The sequence below is a fragment of the Antedon bifida genome, chromosome 2 (genome assembly GCF_963402885.1).
Source record: "Antedon bifida chromosome 2, ecAntBifi1.1, whole genome shotgun sequence".
NCBI lineage: Eukaryota > Metazoa > Echinodermata > Crinoidea > Comatulida > Antedonidae > Antedon > Antedon bifida.
In genome coordinates, this window is record NC_136227.1 from 10,843,555 (window position 1) to 10,860,623 (window position 17,069).

The following is a 17,069-nucleotide window of genomic DNA, read 5'->3' on the forward strand; positions in this document are numbered from 1 at the left end:
CTATAGCAGTTACACTTAACCCTTAGACTTCAATAGCACAATAGCATATCAGTAGCAACCACAACTGCTTTTCCTGCTATAGCAGAAATAGCTGCTATAGCGGTGAAACACTTAACCCTTACACTTCAATAGCATAATAGCAAATCAATAGCAACCATAACTGCTTTTCCAGCTATAGCAAAAATAGCTGCTATAGCAGTAACACTTAACCCTTGGACTTCAATAGCATAATAGCATATCAGTAGCAACCACAACTGCTTTTCGAGCTATAGCAAAAATAGCTGCTATAGCAGTAACACTTAACTCTCAGACTTCAATAGCACAACAGCATATCAGTAGCAACCACAACTGCTTTTCCAGCTATAGCAGAAATAGCTGCTATAGCAGTGAAACACTTAGCCCTTAGAATTCAATAGCACAATAACATATCAGTAGCAACCACAACTGCTTTTCCAGCTATAAGCAGAAATAGCAATATTAGCATAAATAGCATGGTTAAAGCAACAAATAGCAAAAAAAACCTGTATGCTACAACACAAGTATAAGCTCTGAAAACTCCAAAATAACCAATCCTGCGCTTTACTCCGATTCTATAGCTGTTAGTACACTCAGTGTGGAAGACTGTCGACAGTCTGCCAGAGACCTGTCTGACTGTATTAAGTACTTTTAATACACGATATCGCTGTCATTAGGTTCCTATCTAGAGACAATTTGTAACGTTATAATAATGTATTCAATATAAAATCCACTCGGCAACCAGAATAGTAGCAGGTTTATCGTATTGCCATGCAAGAATGGATAGGCGTTTTCCTCTGCTTTTTGGCCTTCTAGTCAGTTATTGTTATTGATTATACGAATTACGTAAATTAGTTTAGTGACAAAAATACACCTCACATCACCAACCTCCAACACACCAGATTCTGCCCACACACACTTCATCTTCTGAACTAACATAGAACAGTATAAGTCAAATTAATTGTTTTAAATTTTTTTTATTGAAATCAATCTGCCTCAAAAAATATTATAATAGTAACAATAACAGAAAGGTAGATAGGTATTTTAATAATTTTTAAATTTAAAAATGTAAAAAAAAAATGAATAAATGTTTATACATACATTATAAAAGTAATAAAATAACTACTATTTTAGTAATGCATACACAAGTACAGAATATCAGAAATCAATGAATTATGTGTCTAAATATGGCATTATTAGGCTAATTTACTTTGAGAAAAACATTAATGCCATTGGCCTATACAAAAATCCAATGGAATTAGACAAAATAGTTACATAAACAATTAATACTAATATTGGTAGGCATAAAATAATAGTGTATTATAAACTTTCCTTAAATATAAACAGTATAGGGCCTTACCAATTTATTTAATACATAATATATGAACTATATTACCACAAAATAAATATAAATGAATTTATAAGGACATGATGATTATCAAAAATAGTCAATATAATTAGTTATCCGCTTGGTATACCAAGCGGATAACTCCTTGTTATTGTATGGGATCAATAGTTTTTTTCTGTATTATTCTTGGATCCTTCCTTCCTTTTTGTGAGTCACGTTTCTCTAAAATGTGTAAACATAACATTTCATAACTTTGACAACATATGGGCATTTACGTGAAGTTGTGCACCTCCTATTTTTGAATGACGTCATAGTTGCGCAACGTGACTTACGCGCAATTTTATGAATTTCAATGATTGATTATAGATTAAAAACCAAAAGTCATTTAGTATTGACACTTTGACAAAATTTAAGTCATATCAGGGGCAAACTTTCTACGGATTAAAAATGGCATGTTTCACAAGAAGTTACGCGCGCACGCGCATTTAAAATTTCAAAATGCGCAAAATTAATTTCTAATCAACTTTTTATGCGTTTCTTGTCATTTTGAGCATGTCAAAAATTTCCACGGGCGCGCAATTTTTTACGCACGCGGTGCGCACGTAGCGTTAAAAACATATTTTTTTCTCTTGAATTATATTTTTCAAGTCTTTCCTAGTAATTTTGAAAACAATTTAGACCTTTTCCAGTTTAAATAACGCCATACGAACACGTTGAATTAGACAATTCGTGCGCGTTTTTTATGAAAAAGCTTAAAAAATCGTCAAAATTATGTCTTTTTTTAAACAGTCATAGTTTCTAAAGTAAACCGTGAACCGTTTATTTTTATTACAAAATCTAGAAGTTGATGAGTTGTAGATATCGGATCATGCATCGATAAGGCTAAAAAAACATTGTGACGTCATCGTATGGCCACACGAATGTAAAATATAGGATTTTTGTCTCTTTCGTTATTGCTCATCACATTCAATGGAGCGCATCATGCTTATCTGTATTCCTTTTTCTCCTAAATTTATATATTGTGTAGGTCAATCAACTTTCTTTAGCATGAGATAAAAATATTTTAATTTTTATGACGTCATCATGCCTAAAAATTTTAATTACGTGGGTCATTAATTTCATCTTTACAGTAAATTTTAATCTGTAATAGCTCGTAAGAATAAAATGTGATAATCACAATTAAAACGTTTTCTGGAAGCTATTGGATTGTAGATACGAATTCATGTAAACATTTTGCCAATCGGATGTTGTGACGTCATCATATGGCCAGTTGAATAAAAAAAGTCGTATTTTCATATTTTGCGTAATAGTTCATCACATTTAAAAGGGTGCGCATCTATATTTTACGTATTCAAATTTCTTCTACACGTTAATATGTTGTTCCTGAGATAATTTCCTCCAGAAATTGCTATTTAAGTGTTTCATTTTGATACCGTCGCCATGTTAAAAATTGGAATAAATGGCGGGTCCCGTAATTTCACCTATTCTACACTGTATGTAATATGTATACAGATTATACTCTTTGCATTTATATACTATATGACACAAATTGACAGAATTCAGCACTAACAGCATATCACATTCTTCAGTTCTTGTCATAATGCCATAATCTTTATCTGTGTGCAATATTCCAAATTATGACGTGCACGTGGCGTTTGTCGTTGTGCGGATAACTAACTCGTCAAAGTGACGAGTTTCATGTCTAGTTTAATATTATGTTCATATTATTATAATTATTATATCATAAAGATTTTCAAAAACATAGTTTGGTAACATTTAGTTTCTGTTAGATATCAGACCTTTAATATTTGGAAATAACCTATAATAACTATAAAACATTCTTCTTTTCAACGCAGTATGCATATGTAGATACAGTACACCTATATTGTAAGAACACAATTTCAATAATTTCTTTGTTAGTTATCAACCTATAGACTAGGCTATGAATGAGGTAGGTGCCACCCGGAGAGGTAGAAATTCTCATATGACTTTTCTAGACCAGTTTTTTCTGGGGAATCCAAATATATTGGGTAAACGGGCTGTAACCTGAGAACTTTCGCGTGAGGGCGCTTTTTTTAAAATGGCTGCCAGTTACAGTAGACTATGATATCTTGGCAACCACTGGTCATAGAGAGTTGATTTTGGTGTCAAATTGTTCGGAATGTACATGTTCCTATTTGATGTAATAGAACATTTTGTCCAGAAATGGCCGGAAATACCTCTATTGACCTTTGACCCAATATCTAACAGATATCATATCTCCGTAACTACTCGACACAGAAAGTTGTAATTGGTGTCAAACTCTCCAGAATATAGATGTTTATATTCAAACTAATAGAACATTATATGTAAAAATGACCGGAAATAACGTTACTGACCTTTGACCCAAAATGCAAGACATTTCTCCTATCTGATCATGTTTAGTAATATCTTGTCAATTAATTCATTTTGTGCCAATTGGAGGTTGACATTCTCATATTATTTTCTGGACCAGTTTTTCATGTGCAATCCGAATAGATGAGATAAATAAGCCATAACAATTAGGCCAGGAATTTAATTCTTTTACTACATACATGCTTCCCTTTAGTGTTTCAGTCTGTATGTTGTGTATTAATCTTCAAGATTGCTCACATCACTGCAATCTGAAAAGTATTCATATTCAATATGTGTAAACAGTTCCTGGACATCCGCGGGCATCACTGTCTCAATCCATTTAGGCTCCATTTGTTCATTCCATCCATTGTGTGTACTGTTGTTGACAAAATCATTGACGTCTGCTGATTGCCATTCTTTAGCAATGAAGTTTGCTCTAAGTATATGAAACTCAAGGGTCTGCTGACATGGTGGCAGTAATGATATATCTGTAATCTTTCTGTTGAAGATATCATGTCTTGCTTGATTTACACTTTTCCCCTTCACTCCATACAATAGTGAAACATACTCTTCCAAGTTCTTCATACAACTCTTTTGATGGAACATCTGACACTCCAAGGTTGCAGAATGTGTCAACAAATTTTGCTTTTTATTCCAGAAGCTTCCAGCAGGTACGTTTTCCTTTCCGAAAGAAAGCGGAAAAGAAAGAAAGCAAAAATAGCTGCTATAGCAGTAACACTTAACTCTCAGACTTCAATAGCACAACAGCATATCAGTAGCAACCACAACTGCTTTTCCAGCTATAGCAGAAATAGCTGCTATAGCAGTGAAACACTTAGCCCTTAGAATTCAATAGCACAATAACATATCAGTAGCAACCACAACTGCTTTTCCAGCTATAAGCAGAAATAGCAATATTAGCATAAATAGCATGGTTAAAGCAACAAATAGCAAAAAAAACCTGTATGCTACAACACAAGTATAAGCTCTGAAAACTCCAAAATAACCAATCCTGCGCTTTACTCGAGTACGATTCTATAGCTGTTAGTACACTCAGTGTGGAAGACTGTCGACAGTCTGCCAGAGACCTGTCTGACTGTATTAAGTACTTTTAATACACGATATCGCTGTCATTAGGTTCCTATCTAGAGACAATTTGTAACGTTATAATAATGTATTCAATATAAAATCCACTCGGCAACCAGAATAGTAGCAGGTTTATCGTATTGCCATGCAAGAATGGATAGGCGTTTTCCTCTGCTTTTTGGCCTTCTAGTCAGTTATTGTTATTGATTATACGAATTACGTAAATTAGTTTAGTGACAAAAATACACCTCACATCACCAACCTCCAACACACCAGATTCTGCCCACACACACTTCATCTTCTGAACTAACATAGAACAGTATAAGTCAAATTAATTGTTTTAAATTTTTTTTATTGAAATCAATCTGCCTCAAAAAATATTATAATAGTAACAATAACAGAAAGGTAGATAGGTATTTTAATAATTTTTAAATTTAAAAATGTAAAAAAAAAATGAATAAATGTTTATACATACATTATAAAAGTAATAAAATAACTACTATTTTAGTAATGCATACACAAGTACAGAATATCAGAAATCAATGAATTATGTGTCTAAATATGGCATTATTAGGCTAATTTACTTTGAGAAAAACATTAATGCCATTGGCCTATACAAAAATCCAATGGAATTAGACAAAATAGTTACATAAACAATTAATACTAATATTGGTAGGCATAAAATAATAGTGTATTATAAACTTTCCTTAAATATAAACAGTATAGGGCCTTACCAATTTATTTAATACATAATATATGAACTATATTACCACAAAATAAATATAAATGAATTTATAAGGACATGATGATTATCAAAAATAGTCAATATAATTTAATATTATGTTCATATTATTATAATTATTATATCATAAAGATTTTCAAAAACATAGTTTGGTAACATTTAGTTTCTGTTAGATATCAGACCTTTAATATTTGGAAATAACCTATAATAACTATAAAACATTCTTCTTTTCAACGCAGTATGCATATGTAGATACAGTACACCTATATTGTAAGAACACAATTTCGTTACCTGTGAAAGCATGGAATCCAATAAGGGATGATTTCTGCACTTTTGTTAAATCAATGTCACTCAATTACAGTAGTAGTAGTGATGCGTAGTAGGCTAACACTGCTGGCTCTACGAGACCTTTTAATGCTCATATGATGGCTTTTTTTTGGGCGTACCCAATGCGATGGGGCGACTTTGTATTGGGCGACTTTGTATGGGGCGACTTTGCGATGGGGCGACTTGACTGGATTCCTGTAGGCCTATGCCTTCTAGGCCAGATTTCCCATTCCCGCAGACCTATAGCCTATGTTCTTCTAGTAAGGCTGCTGGTTGGCTATTTTTTTTTTCCAGGACGAACGTGGGCAATTTACATAAATGGGCGTGGCTTAACCTCCAAAATACTCTCGCGCATGCGTACTTGGACTGAAATAGTTGTGAGGCGCGCGACAGAGAAAGCCATTCACGGATCTAAATAATCGCGTACAAAATAACAAATGTTTGTATCTGCTTTTTTCTGTGTTAAGACATACATATTTTTAAACTAATTTGGTGCTATGACCATGCTAGTTAATGCTAGTTGTGCCATTATTGGTAAAATAGACAGTGGGACTGTCGTTATGCTCTCAGGTCTGAGAGTTAAGTGTTACTGCTAGGCCTATTAGATCAAGTATTATTAAATAAACAATATATATACTTATCAAGTATTATTGAATAAACAATATGTGTTACGACAGTCAAGCGAGTAAGAGTCTTCATTACAAGTCAGAAACCTCATAACACTATATTACACTATAGCTGTTACTTGAAAAGCATGCTACTGATGCTAGTATTTAGTCTAAGGCCAGGGTTAAATACTGCTATAATAGCAGCTATTTCTGACATAGCTCGAAAAGCAGTTGTGGTTGCTACGTGAAATGTATTATTGCTTAAACCTATTTATCTTAATTTTGTTAATAAACAATTTTGATTTATGCTGTCAAAGGGAAGTTTCAGATCAACGAAACAACAGAATACTCGATCCCCTCTTTTAAGTTTTACTTAAATATTTTTGGATTGTGCTGTTTAGGATGAAAATATTATCTAAGTGTGCGGAATCCCTTGCAAAGCCTGATTGTTTTTGATAAATAATGTTATTGTTTTCAGTATGGTTTATTAAAAATATTTTGCCGAGAACTGGAATGTCAAAAATGTATAAGTAAAATAATTATTTTTGCTGGTTTTTTTTTCTACAGAAGTGAATAACTATAATTTAATAAACTGCAAAATGAGCTATTCAAAGGCTGATTTTATTCATTTCATTTTTTATGTTGTTGGGGGACAATACATCTTTAAGGGTTAGGTATTATTATTAGTTGGTATTAAGATAATCGTGGTCATCGTACATGATGTTATGCTCATTTTCGTTGTTCCAAAGCAATAATAACTACCTATTTTAATGACATCTAAGAAAGTCACACTGTCTGCAATGTCTTCATGTTTATCAATATGTGTACTTACAACTAGGTGATGTTTTGTAAACCACCAGTTTACAAGAATAATATTAATGTTCCTGGCCAAAGTGTTATGGGTATAAAATAAAAAATATTGGAAAAATAGGTGACTATTTAATGATACCTTAAAAAGTGATGTTTGTAGTTTCAATGGCATTATGTTATTCTTAACTAATAATGGCAATAGACTAACTCAACCAGATACACATAAATTCAAATTGCACATCCTTTATTATAACTGTTTTAAAAGAAATTGTAAATATAATTTAATAAATCAGAAAAAGAGAAATGTTAAATAAAACAATACAAATATTACGATTACTATTTTCTAATGTATCTTTTGTTTCATTACAGAATTCAATGTATACAGTACATACAGTACTGCTATTTGTATTTATATATATATTATCATATATGACGAAATATAATCTCTTGCTTGAGTATTTGGTTTGGTATATCATTTTATTAAGGGCTTTGTACCTAACCCTGTAAATAACCTCAACTATGAACTGAACCTAACCCTCTAAATAATCTCATCTATCAACTAAACCAAACTCTCTAAATAACCTCAGCTATGAACTGAACCTAACCCTCTAAATAACCTCAACTATGAACTGAACCTAATCCTCTAAATAATGTCAACTATCAACAAAAACCTAACACTCTAAAAAGTGTCAACTACTGTATCAACTAAATCTAACCCTCTAAATAATCTCAACATGTTCATTATGAAAATGGGCTGTGAAACAGCAGTACTATGAGAATTTACTTTGAAGTGTGGCTTTTGCCGAGTGATGCATTTTGTAAAACACAAAATGAAAGGTTGTGCGGGGCTGCCGATCGCTTCTTCCTTGGAAGGTCATGCATGCTATTTGGTGTGTTGGTTTTGCGTTTAACAGCATAGCCATGCTCGGTGGTGAATGCAGCCTTTGATGGTCTTCCAACAGTCAAACGCCTCCTCCCACCCAGTGGCATCTTACGCCTAGCAACAGATGTGGGCTGCACTCCAATTTTGCTAGATGTTTGAAGTCCCCTTGCCTTGACCTTACACCTCGATGCTAATGATGCCCCACTGTACTTACCAAAAGTATGCAGAGCACTGACAAGGTGACTGTGTGTAGTGAGCTTGTTATAGTTTGAGACGAAATGCTTGACTGCCTTCTCAAACTCATGATCCCCGTTTCTCAGCTCTTGTCGGATTGAATTAAATGTACACTCTAACTGTTCTTCAACCTGTGGCACACGCTTGCTTGGTTGGCCAAATTGATTAATCAGTGTTGCCTGTGATCTTAACGATTGGATGCGGAGGATCTGGGGGTCTTGTAATTGTCCCATATGGTGTGCACCACCTTTAGCTGGGGTTGCATCATCATATGCTGTACAGGACGTCCCTTCTGTGGAGGCTGTTCCTTCTGTGGAGGCTATTCCTTCTGTAAAGGAGGTTCCTTCTAGGGAGGCGGTTCCTTCTAGTGAGGGGGTTCCTTCTAGGGAGGAAGCTTCTTCTGTGGATGAGGCATCTTTTGAAGAGGAGACACTGATGTTTCGGCAGTTGTCAGTCTGCAATATACCACTCCTGAGTGGCTGAAACCAATGGTCATCAATTGCATCTCCACCAGTAGCAATTGTGTAGAAAAGCTTTCTCATGTCTACAGACTGAACAGGGAGGAAGTTGCTTGATTCTATACTGTATTTGTGCATAATAGCTGCTTGGTGCTTGCATGGAGCACCTGTTCTACCTATTGGGCATGTGCAGATTCCAATGTCCATGTTCACATTGTAATAAATGTTTTCCCTGGCACTTTTTACTGTGTACTCTTGACAATTTCCTAGCTTGGTGACAGCATCCGGGGAAACATCTTTCGGACAAGGGTAGAATCGAGAAATCAAGTTGTTGCTGTTGAGGCGATTGTTGGCGATGTCTGTCAGCTTTCTTACATTATAATTTTCCAACCGGGTCAGAACAAAATCAGTAAGTTGACAGATATTGAATGCCTTCAGCCTGTAGAAGATTTTGTCTTTGAGAATTCTCATGGCAGCTTCACAATAAGCTGTAGTGTTGTTGCCCCTTGTTCTCAGATCTTTCCTGTGGGCTAGTGACCATGTCACTCTGCGCTCATAGATTTCATTCACATGAGCTACAAAGCCTGGATACTTTAGGGAAGTAGCATCAGCTTCTGTTGTTCTTTTGAACATGCTGTGTAGGTCATCCTCAGTCTCAGCATACACCATGGCTTTGAAGATGTTAAGGAGATGGGGTCGATCATTTTTATCAATCTTGTGCTTGCTGTCCCACAGCCATCTCCACATGGCTTGAAGCAAGTGGAAATGGCACAGCAGCAAGACAGAATTAGGATAAACTTCATGCAGGGCCAATCGAAGTGATGTGCAATCATCTGTCATAAATATACTTGGACCATTACTTGCATTGAAGAAAGCACTCTCTGGTAAAATTGAATGAAGCAGCTTGAAGGCAGATGTTAAAGTGGACTCGGACTCAGAAGATGTTATTAAAACACCAAGTGGAAGAGCACCAGCAGGGCTATGCGTCAGCAATAAAAAGACTCTGCAGTTCTGGCGATCCATGTTGCCAGAGGAGTCCACAAAAACCATCTCTTTACTGATTTTCCACATAGAGTGTACTCGCTTCATAAGGGGTGTGCAAATAGCAATGACGGTCTGGCCATCACCGGTTGTCTCTAGCTTTACACATTCATCATTGTGGTTCTCATTAAAATCTTGAACCTTTTTGTCAAGGAATAGCATCATTTTTGCTCCACCGGTGTCCCCATAGTGTGTCCTGAATTCCTTGCTAAAGTTTTTTGTTTTCGTCCACTAAGCAGCCCAGACAAATTGGAATGCTTCAAGCATTTTTACTTGTTTCTATAGACCCTGAAGATCAATCAAACATCCTGTTCCCAAACTGTATACAATTTTGAAAAGAGCAATGTAGAACTTTGAAAAGCATAGACAGAATGTTACCTGTAACAGTACTGCAAATCAGGGCAATGGGCTCTGTCTGCAGAGACTCTTGTGTACTCAACATCTGTACAGCCTTCTTGAAGATCATATTTGATGGTATCCAGAGCAGATGATGGTGAATGGCCTGATCTGTAGAGCTCAAGAAGCTTCTCCGTTGCATCATCACTTACATCCCTTTCTCGAAGGGCATCAGCACTTGCCACCTCATGGTTGTGATCCCACTTCAAGGTTATGATTGTTGGATAACCTTGCCCTATGTGTTTATCTTTAGACCTGAACAGTTAAAACAAAAATTTAAGCTGTAACTGATGCATTGGCTTTAATGAATCATCAGAGACAGACAGTACAGGAACTTGGGAAAACAATTTAAACAAAAGTAAACTGTGTGTGTTGATATTAAGACACACATAAATCCTTGTCATTTGAATTGGTACAACATATTTCAACTCAAAGAAATGAAGTGGTTAACACAATTTTCTTGCAGATGGTAGCTTTTTCTCAGGAGGATTAGAACCAGTGCCAAATTAATAGGCCTAACATTTACATTTTTTAAATTTGCGTCAATGTATTGTTTCTATACCGTCATGTCTTTTAAATTTCTTTAAAAACAATCATGCTTACCTGTTTCGACCACGACAGTCAGCTGTCCTCTTTACTATGACAAACATTGTGCTCGGGCAGTTGGTGTTTTTGGAACCTTTCTTCAGGTCAGCTGTTGAGGATCGTGGATGGGTGTTATGGTGACAGTGCAAGTCAACCTGTTATAAAAAAACATACATCATGTCAATCAGGAGGTGACAGGTTCCATCCATTAAAAACAGGACAATAATTATCAAACTGATGATACTGTATGTAGAAAATATTTATTACGTAAAGTAATGTTTGCAGACTTCAGATGATGAGTATTTGGTACAATATTGCTAAAACAGCATTTGTGCCCATCTGATTTAGAACTTGTTATCATAGCTATTTTATTAAAGATCTTTATCCTGTCCAAATCAAACCATACAAAATTCCTTGCTGCAATGTGAACTTTTATCGAATTCATGATAATTCTTCAAAACCTCTAATAAAAACAAAAACAAAACTATGGAAATTAGCTGATAGTGATAAATTCCTGTTAACGAAACACAACACAACTATATAAACTAAAAGACACACAAATTATGATAAATAAGTTAACAAACGTTTCATAAGTAAACAACTTTTATTAATGCAATATATTTTGTAATAGATAACATAAAAAAATATGCAGAAAATAATGTAAACATATATTTTAGACAAAACAAATATATACATTAAGAAAACATTGGGTACTACGTATAAGCCAAAATATTAAAATTATTATTAATATTAAAGAGGATAAAAATAAGAAAATAGCGAAAAAATGTAGAAAATTCTTAGAGATTCTGTAATTGTTGTTTACAAACATTGAATGAATAAAGGTGGTGGTTAACCACAAAAGATAAAAAAAAAACAAAAACACAAAAACAAAACCCAAGTAGTAATTTATACTGACAACTATCAACAGTTAAAATAATATCCTTACAGCTGTCACAACTTTCACACACGATACGAGACAAATTTCTGTACATACCCGGAAGACATTTTTTTGTCCGCTATTTGGATATGTTTTGTTTGTCCTCCATGTTGAGTAAGAAGTTCCTTCAAACTCTTTAAGCCACCTTAGTGTTTCTTCAGCAGAGGTGAGTGGTAACCTTAGGGTACATAGCATTGAATTTCCGTTTTCTTCATAGTGGCAAATTTTATACTTGTGACCTGATTGCAATTCTGGAAGTATTATCTGTAAGAGAAATTAATTTATAATCAGATGGCTTTAATGGCATAAAAATGGCCTTAATCAGTATGCTGGTGATGTGACAGACCTCAAAACATTCAACAAAATACAGGTCTAGAGCAACCAACATCTTATGACGAAAACAAACATGTATGTATTTTACTTGTTTGTCCCTGTTGTTGCAATCCAAAACTCTAAAGAAAGAATAATATTAAAAGGGGTGTGTTTATGACGAAATTAAGTGTTGTACTTGTAGTAATTAACCCATTATCAAGCCAAACGTTGTCCTTTTTAAAAGCAAATGACTTGCTTTTAATATGTAGGGCTATGCTCTACTGGGCTGGGAAAGATGTCATAGGTTATGGACAGATCTACATATACCATGTAATTATACATATGGTACCCTGTTCTCATTTGTTTATTTCTGCTTCAGAACCATTTTTTACATTACACACATTGCCTTTGATCCAGCAGTATGCCACAGACCACGCTGCAGCCCGAATGACACACTGGGGTGATTGTTTTAATACCATGAGATTTACACAACATTTCAACGTCTATATGTATGAGTATAACTAGAGTAGGCCTATATAGGTAGTTGTACAACAAGTAACAGTGTACACGCGCATGTAATTTATTGTGTATACAACAAACACTAGCCTACACACACTACCTGAACTAGGCTACCGATCGATTGTGTGAGACCAATTCTACTGCATTTTTTGTGAAATTCGTTGAACATTTTGGGTCAAAAAATAACTTAATAAGCTTCCATGAAAAACAATGCATCATTCAAACAAGATGAGATAAAATTTACCTGCAATCGAGGACATGTATCGAGTTTTAGATCAGGGCAAGCATTCCCAGCTAAACAACTCGCTATCTCTCTCTGCATATACTCTCTCTGTAGAAAGTAAAACTTTTCTTAGACAATACGCGCATGCGCGAGAGTATTTTGGAGGTTAAGCCACGCCCATTTATGTAAATTGCCCACGTTCGTCCTGGAAAAAAAAAATACGCTAGTGGTTGTACCCTGGTCGACTCGTACCATGCCAACTCATACTTAACTTGAGTGTAGTAGGCCTAGCCTCTACGATATTGAGTATGCCCTGCTAAAAAGGTAGATGAGCTACTAAACTAATTACGTAATTCGTATAATCAATAACAATAACTGACTAGAAGGCCAAAAAGCAGAGGAAAACGCCTATCCATTCTTGCATGGCAATACGATAAACCTGCTACTATTCTGGTTGCCGAGTGGATTTTATATTGAATACATTATTATAACGTTACAAATTGTCTCTAGGTAGGAACCTAATGACAGCGATATCGTGTATTAAAAGTACTTAATACAGTCAGACAGGTCTCTGGCAGACTGTCGACAGTCTTCCACACTGAGTGTACTAACAGCTATAGAATCGGGTGGAAAATGCGAAGCACTGGCTGTAATCATATTTTAATATCAACATAATTATTAGCCCTAAACTATGCCTATTTGGAGTAGGAAATAACGCAATTAAAGCACTAATTAATACTATGTTACTAATATGCAAACACTCGTATACTATTGTAAAATGAGAAAAATTAGGCCAAATATAGCTCGATTTGTCAATGATATCACTTTGTTTATAGCTGGAAATTAATGATTCGGCGTGTACGTTTGATTTTAAACCATTGAGTTACTATAATAACTCAAGGATTCCATCATGTGGTCGAAATTCCATGTGGAATTACTGCATGTGACGGTAGATTAATACCCGCGGTCTGTGGTAAAAAAAAAAAAAACAAATAAAGAAAAAGGATAAAAAGAAGGAAAAGAAGCGACAACCTGTATTAATTATATTAATACATATCCTGTACTCTTTCTTGATGTGGTATAATGATGGCGGTGCCGGTACTACTTTCTGTTGTGGTTTTTATGGTTGGAATTTAATATAATATACTGTAGTTTTTAACGTTAGATAAAAATGTATAGAATAAGTGAAAATTTACTTTAGAGGTAAATTGGAACCATTTCACTCACTAAATGTTCATTATACTTAAAAATAGCTGATAAAGGTGTCACATATTTACCAACCTGTACTTTGAAACTATTTCCAGGCTGAGTACCGTAATTATTTTAAGGGGATAAGAGCCTATTTTGAGCCTGAATTTTACCTGTGGGACGATAGATTAATACTCGTGGTCTGTGGTCGAAAAAAAGGTTAAAAAAAGATAAAAAGGTAGAGATAGAGAAGGGAAAAAAAAGAAATTAAAGATGATAAAAAAAAAAAAAGACAACCTGTATTGATTATATTAATAAATATCATGTACTCTTTCTTGATGTGGTATAATAATGGCGGTGCCGGTACTACTTTCTGTTGTGGTTTTTATGGTTGAAATTTAATATAATATACTGTAGTTTTTAAGATAAATGTATAGATTCAGTGAAAATTTACTTTAGAAGTAAATTGGAACCACATCCCTCACTAAATGTTTATTATACTTAAAAATAGCTGATAACGGTGTTAATTATTTAATTAATAGAACACTTTTCCACTTCAAATGTACTTGTAAAGTGTTAACATAGTACTGTTATTATTATGTACATTTTGTAATGTTTTCAGATTAGAAGTGTGAACTTTATTAAAGTTTTTAAAACAAAAAAAAGTTTCTTATGTTGTTTTAATGTTTTGCCTTCTCTATATTGTACAGCTTCCCTATTTTAGACACAGTATTTCCCCATTCTGGACAGAAATTTCTTTATTTTGGACAAATCGGATTTCTCTATATTGGACAGCTTCCCCATCTTGGACACAGCACTTCCCCATTCTGGACAGAAATTTCCCCATTTTGGACAAATCGGATTTCTCTATATTGGACAGCTTGCCTAATTTTTAACACAGCATAAGCCTCTCCATCCTGGACAGAAATTTCCCCATTTTGGACACGATATAGCGCCACCACTTCCCCATCCTGGACAGAAATTTCCCCATTTTGGACACGATATAGCGCCACCACTTCCCCATCCTGGACAGAAATTTCCCCATTTTGGACACGATATAGCGCCACCACTTCCCCATCTTGGACAGAAATTTCCCCATTTTGGACAAATCGGATTTTTCTATATTGGACAGCTTCCCCATCTTGGACACGATTATAGCGCCACCTATCGCTTTTGTCCTTATTCTGGACAAAATATTTCCCCATTCTGGACAGAAATTTCCCCATCTTGGACAAAATTCACCACACCTATTGGACATGCATGCACACAACAGAAATGGCGGTAAGTAGTATTATAGTTACATTGATGATTACAGATTACAAGGAAGAAGTTTATTATATAATTATACCTCCATGATCATAGTAATAACAAACTCACATTTGAGTGATAATTAACGATTAATATTTTGCCAATGTACCATTATGTCCTCACACGTTGTTAATTAATTAATTAACTTCACATCAAATATAAGTATTTTCGTAGTGGTGGTGGTATTTTTTGGGCTAATTCAATTGGATCCTTGCAAAGAATGCAACTAAATTTTATACAGAATCCTGTTGGAAAAAATAATTATGATAAATTGGAATAAACTACTGTGGAGTAGCTTTGCGTCAGGAAGTTGAGTATTTGCTAGTGGCTAATTACAATCCTGCTTGAATCTAACCACTAGCCATCAGCGCAAGCTCGGTGGTCTAGAGGTATGAACGCCAGGCTAGTGATCTGGAGGCCGTGGGTTCGAATCCCACCCGATAATTACTTGCGATTTACTTACTATTCTCAAATGTACGTATGTAAGTATAAATTACGTCAGAGTAGGACAAACATCTGACCGATTATGATAAAGGTATCAAGCTACTGGCGTGACTAAAGATAGCGATGACGATGTAATAGTTGTGATAACCGTAGGACAGCGTTGATGATGATGTAATAATACGTTGATGATATAGACATCAAAGAGAGAATGAAAAATTATGAGTAACTATGTTGCCACTATACGAGACGACAGTACAGTAACTATTAGTGTACGGCAATGTTTTCACTGTGATACTGATTAAGATACGATAACGACAATAGTCATTCTGATTTGAAGTTCAACAATATTTTTTCCCCCAGGCATGGCGTTTTGGTTGGTGATGCTAATTGTTATGCATTCTTTAGTTGGTAAGTAAATTGCAATAACATTAAATAATATTAAATCAATATTGCTACATTATTATAGGTACTGTCTGAACAAAACAGTGACAACTAGAGGGTACTCCGAGAGTACAAACCTCCGCCTACCGTAAAATTCCCCTACATAAAATGCCACCTGAATATTTTTTTTTTACATTTTTTTTATTAGTTCCAAGTGTAAATATGCTAACTGCACACTACAAAGTTGTGGATGACAGTGTGGTGTAATGGTTATGTATCCAGCCTCTCACAGTTGAGGTCGCTGGTTAAAGTCCCACTGAGGTTTTTTTTTTTTTATTGTTTTTTTATTTCTTTTTGTTTTTGTTTTTTGTAGACCTTGATCTTTGACCCTGACCTTTTAAAATTTAACCACAATTATATGATGTGTCATTGTCATTGTGGCTAAGTTTGGTGAGAATCGGATAAAAACTGTGGTCTCTAGGCAGTAAAATAGTTTTTTGTTAGTTGTGACCTTGACCTATGACCTTTTCCCCTCAAATTCGAACTTTTGGGGCATAAATCATTGTTGCCAAATTTGGTGAGAATCGGATAAAAACTGTGGCCTCCAGGCTGTTCACAGACAGACACACACACACACACAAACATACAGGGGTGAAAACATAACCTCCTTGGCGGAGGTAATAAATAAATAATATAAAATTATTTGAGGGATGCCAATTAAAAGGAGGAAAGTTTTAAATATTTTTATTTTAAACATAGTTTTATACGGTTTTAAATATTGTTATATTTTTGTTTAATACTGTTTCATTCATGAATCTTTTACATGTTGTATGTGATTTCTATCAAATAAA

General features: G+C 34.7%; 3 protein-coding genes across 3 annotated transcripts in view; all 3 read right to left on the minus strand.

Moving 5' to 3' along the window:
- The window catches only part of LOC144835436 (uncharacterized), a 200,910-nt gene that overhangs the window by 70,502 nt on the left and 113,339 nt on the right, over nucleotides 1-17,069 (minus strand). The gene's annotated exons all lie outside the window — the stretch shown is intronic.
- Nucleotides 7,773-11,351, minus strand: LOC144858813 (uncharacterized). Its single transcript, XM_078714929.1, has 4 exons — nucleotides 11,313-11,351; nucleotides 10,925-11,061; nucleotides 10,304-10,576; nucleotides 7,773-10,133 (listed from the first exon to the last, which is right to left on the minus strand). Exons 1-4 carry the CDS (start codon nucleotides 11,349-11,351, stop codon nucleotides 8,090-8,092), a joined length of 2,493 nt encoding a protein of 830 aa, XP_078571055.1. The 3' UTR covers nucleotides 7,773-8,089.
- On the minus strand, nucleotides 11,568-12,996 carry LOC144858814 (uncharacterized). The gene is made up of 2 exons (XM_078714930.1): nucleotides 12,919-12,996; nucleotides 11,568-12,107 (listed from the first exon to the last, which is right to left on the minus strand). Exons 1-2 carry the CDS (start codon nucleotides 12,994-12,996, stop codon nucleotides 11,835-11,837), a joined length of 351 nt encoding a protein of 116 aa, XP_078571056.1. The 3' UTR covers nucleotides 11,568-11,834.

What these genes read in the sequence shown, in the direction of transcription:
- LOC144858814 (XM_078714930.1), bottom strand. Translation starts at nt 12,996, where the DNA reads ATGCAGAGAGAGATAGCGAGTTGTTTAGCTGGGAATGCTTGCCCTGAT. An exon ending in ATACATGTCCTCGATTGCAG is followed by an intron (nt 12,108 to 12,918) that starts GTAAATTTTATC and finishes TTTCTCTTACAG; the next exon opens with ATAATACTTCCAGAATTGCA.
- LOC144858813 (XM_078714929.1), bottom strand. Translation starts at nt 11,351, where the DNA reads ATGAATTCGATAAAAGTTCACATTGCAGCAAGGAATTTT. An exon ending in ACATTGCAGCAAGGAATTTT is followed by an intron (nt 11,062 to 11,312) that starts GTATGGTTTGAT and finishes TTTTTATAACAG; the next exon opens with GTTGACTTGCACTGTCACCA. An exon ending in GACTGTCGTGGTCGAAACAG is followed by an intron (nt 10,577 to 10,924) that starts GTAAGCATGATT and finishes TTAACTGTTCAG; the next exon opens with GTCTAAAGATAAACACATAG.